Genomic DNA, 3,802 nt, shown 5'->3' with positions numbered 1-3,802 from the left:
TAATGGCTGCGCAAGGCCTTTAAGAGTCAGTGAAATGTCGCCGACGATCAGTTGCCAGTAGGCCAAAGCGCAACAAAAATACAATGCACATATGCTTAAAAAATATATATACACACACACACACACACACACACACACAGATGTATTACTTCGCTGACGCACGCTTACAACGCAGCGCACAGTGAAGTGGCGGCAAATTGACAGCGAGGGACGCCATGGCGGATGATGAATGTTTTCTCTATGCTCCACTCATTGTTGCCATTCGCTGTGCAAGTGGCAACGCGCTGATGACGATGACGAGTTGCGCGGCGGAAACACTTTCGTGACACGTTGCCAAAATATGCGCATGGCTCATTTTGTTTTTCGCCCGAAGTTCGCTTGATTTTTCAACAGAATCCGAAATGAATTGTCGCTGCTTTCCCGGCCGCCGTTATTTACATATGCGCATATGTAAATTTCGTAGGTGCTTTGCCTAAGTAGTGGATATTATCACATTGCAAACGCCATATTAGCGCAGAAACAAAAGCAACAAAAACCACAAGGCACTTACAAACTTATGTACATGTGTATGTATGAAAAGTAAAAGTGTCGAAGAAGAAAAGTGGCGAAGGAATGCTGAGTGAAGCGTTGCGTAGTTGAAGGTGGGCGTAGATACAACAAAAAAGTGTATGATTTTTTATGTTTTCTTAGTTTGAAATTTTTATTTAATTCCAAAAATCCCAAAAAATAGCCGCGTGAAATGGCGTCGAAAATCATAAATATTAAATGAATTTACGAAATAATTTATTAGTTTAATATTGCAATGAAATATTTATTTAATATTCAATAAAATAATTTAGAAAAAAAGTAATTATTGTACCAGATTTCAACAAAACTGTTATTCCTAATAAAAATTTATACTAAATTTTAGTTATTTCACAAATCTTATAGAAAATATTTGGTAAAAATGTTAGAATTTAATTCTATAATTTTTTTGAGAACGAGAAGAAAAATTTGGTTGAAGTTAAATATCGGAAACAACATTGAAACTAAATTTTAGATAGTTAGTCAAAATAATTTTTTTAACATTTTACAAATGCTTTTATTTTTTTTTATATTTAGAAAAATTTATATTTTTTAAGCTAACAGCTGCAATAATTGTTAACATTGTCAGTAACTGAAATTGTTATTTCCTTTGAAATTATCACGCATATTGTTTGTTTGCCCACCAAGCCAACTCTTCAACCACTACACGCACGCATCGGAAGCATTAAAATGCTGTCTTTTCATTTCGATTTTGCAAATCTACATTAACAACAATAATAAGCAACTGTGTCTAATAATTTCTTTTACGTATATATGTATATAAGCTTACAACAACTAAACACTTACTACTTACAAAATTCTATAACTATATACTACATGTATATATGAAAACAAACACATTATTCACGTGATCACGCGCAATCTCATATCCGCCATGCGCCAACACTACGTAGACTCTGCAGCAGAATAATATTTTAACTCATAATTGCATATTATTCACATATGTGTATGTATGTATGTATGTATGTATAACTATATCGTTTCATTTACACTCAATTGGTAATTAAATATGTATGTAAATCGTTTATTGCACAAATTATTCGAAATTAAAAAAAGAAATTATTATTAAATTATTTTTTTAGATATTTTTTATTTTTTCTTTTATTTTCACTTTTGTTGCTTGCTACTTTTTCTACTTTCTGCAAATAGCCGTTTGAAAACTTAAAGCCTTCGAGTTGGTTCAAAAATGGCACTGAATTCAGTTTAAGATTTTCCTTTAAATAATTATTAAAAAAATAAAAACAATTCACTAGTTGCTCACTTTGCGCGCTTTTTGCACTTTTCGTCCGTTTGCTACAACCACTGTTGTGTTGTTGTTGCTATTGTTTGCTAGATTGGGTATAGTAAGCTCCAATTTATGGCACTGGGGTACACGTTTTTGTGATTGCACGTAGAGAAKACGCAGGGACAATGATGCAAGGCTATGCGCCTAAAAGCGCGCTTCACTGCATTTATGCAGTTCGTGCTGAAACTTGACTACGATGCAGCATCGTTTACAGTTTCAGCTWCTTTATGTGAATTTGAAATAAAAATATGGCACAGTTCAACTTACTTGAGATTTACGAACAGAATTGTAGATATGTATGTATGTACCAGTGGGTAGTGGGTGYGTACGAGAGTGGTTGGTCCGTGGATTTTGTCTGGTTACCGTTTTCAGTTTCGTGTCAACTCATCATAAATGACTAGTTTCGTATATTCGTACGTTTTTGTTTTTATTTTTGTAATTTTTTCTTTAATATATATTATTATACATATTACCGTTCATAACATATTAAATTATTGAGCATTTATGTGCTAATTAGAGGCGAGATCATTGCTCATATTCGTTTATATTCGTTACATACAACTAAGTGTAATTGTAGTGGARAAAGCTTACGAATATGAACGACTATTTTGTACTATGCAAACAAAATAACGGTAGTTAAAATGTAAGGCACAGTTTGGAATGTCTGGATTTTAACTAATTGTTTAACTGTTTAAGTACACGCGTTGAAAAAGTGAAAAAGTGTTAAGTTAACTCATAAAAGTAATGACATGACAGCTGACCGTTGACAGCTGACACCATGAATTGTCACAAAAATATGTATAAACTAACGCTTGCGCATATGTGGCAAGCTTTCATAGGCATGAAAGCTCAGCAAAAGCTTTCATAGGCATGAAAGCTCGTCAAAAGCTTATAATGCTTTCGCTGTATTTTTACTATATAGTACTAACGTTTAACGTAGACCTCGTAACGGCCAACAATTTGTAGGCAGGCATGGCACCCACACACACACACCTATCGCTGCGCATGCGTATGCGACATATGCGAGTGCGTCGAATGTGGCACATGTGGCACRTGCGTGTGATGCGCATGCCCGCCATGTGTTGCATACGCTTGCGCATGCGACAGTGGCGATGGTTGTCCACCGCTATATGGCGATTGCATTATACTCTGCTCGAGTCCGTAGTGTGATGCAGGCGCTTGCGGATGACTGAGATGGGCGTGACCATGATGACCGTAAATTAATTGTCTTACTTTTGAGTCCTCGTCCGCTATGTTATAGCTTAATTCGGTCTCTTCGAAGCCAGTCGCTGACATGCGTTGATCACCGCCGCCCACACTAGGCGGATCCGGTGAGTTGAGACATGTTTGTATTAGTTGTTTACCAGCCTCGGATGTGATCATTGGTTGTAGTTTGCGGGTGGCGAACGTGTAAACGTGTCCAGTCTCTGAAGCGACTAACAGCATCACTTGGGTGCCGGTTAGTGTGGACAGTTCGTATGCCTGGAAGTGAAGAAAATCAAGTGATAATTATGTATATATTATAGATAAAATAAATATTGACTTGATAATTAACTTATAAGAGAGTGTCTAAGCTGATAACAATACTTAGACTAATCATATCGTGTATAGTTGATTTAGACAGACCAGTCATATTGTCGGAGTATATTATGAAAAAAGGTTTCAATAGCTAAATGTATAAATGTCTTAAACTTGAGGGAGTAGATCATGTACACCTATTCTATTGACCAATTCTGGTCTCTTCTGTTTGAGTGCCGAAAATGCTGTTYTCGGTCTTCCTTGGGCAAATAAGGTCTGTTRTTGTCATCAGACGAAATTACTTGGTGAACGACCGAATRTAAAGATTTTCRGAAGCTGCCTTAACAGGTCCTGAAGAATACGCTGGGTGTGGTGGCATCTGTAGCCCAATTCAGGGATTATTGCCGTCGTTTT

At 36.2% G+C, this 3,802-nt stretch overlaps 1 protein-coding gene across 2 annotated transcripts in view; it reads right to left on the bottom strand.

Annotated features, from left to right (window-relative positions):
* The window catches only part of LOC108968268 (serum response factor homolog), a 52,570-nt gene that overhangs the window by 39,051 nt on the left and 9,717 nt on the right, over positions 1-3,802 (bottom strand). The window contains exon 2 of one of the 2 annotated variants that reach the window (XM_018932187.1): positions 3,104-3,352. In XM_018932187.1, the coding sequence (XP_018787732.1) occupies positions 3,104-3,352 (249 nt within the window). Of the gene's footprint in view, positions 1-1,683; positions 3,353-3,802 lie in introns of those variants that run through there. The other variant, XM_018932188.1, reaches the window with a different exon arrangement.

Source organism: Bactrocera latifrons, unplaced genomic scaffold, assembly GCF_001853355.1.
Source record: "Bactrocera latifrons isolate USDA-ARS-PBARC rearing strain unplaced genomic scaffold, ASM185335v1 scaffold_207, whole genome shotgun sequence".
In the NCBI taxonomy this organism is placed as follows: domain Eukaryota; kingdom Metazoa; phylum Arthropoda; class Insecta; order Diptera; family Tephritidae; genus Bactrocera; species Bactrocera latifrons.
The sequence above is the reverse complement of the archived record's forward strand: the minus strand, read 5'-3'. Positions and strand labels throughout refer to the sequence as shown.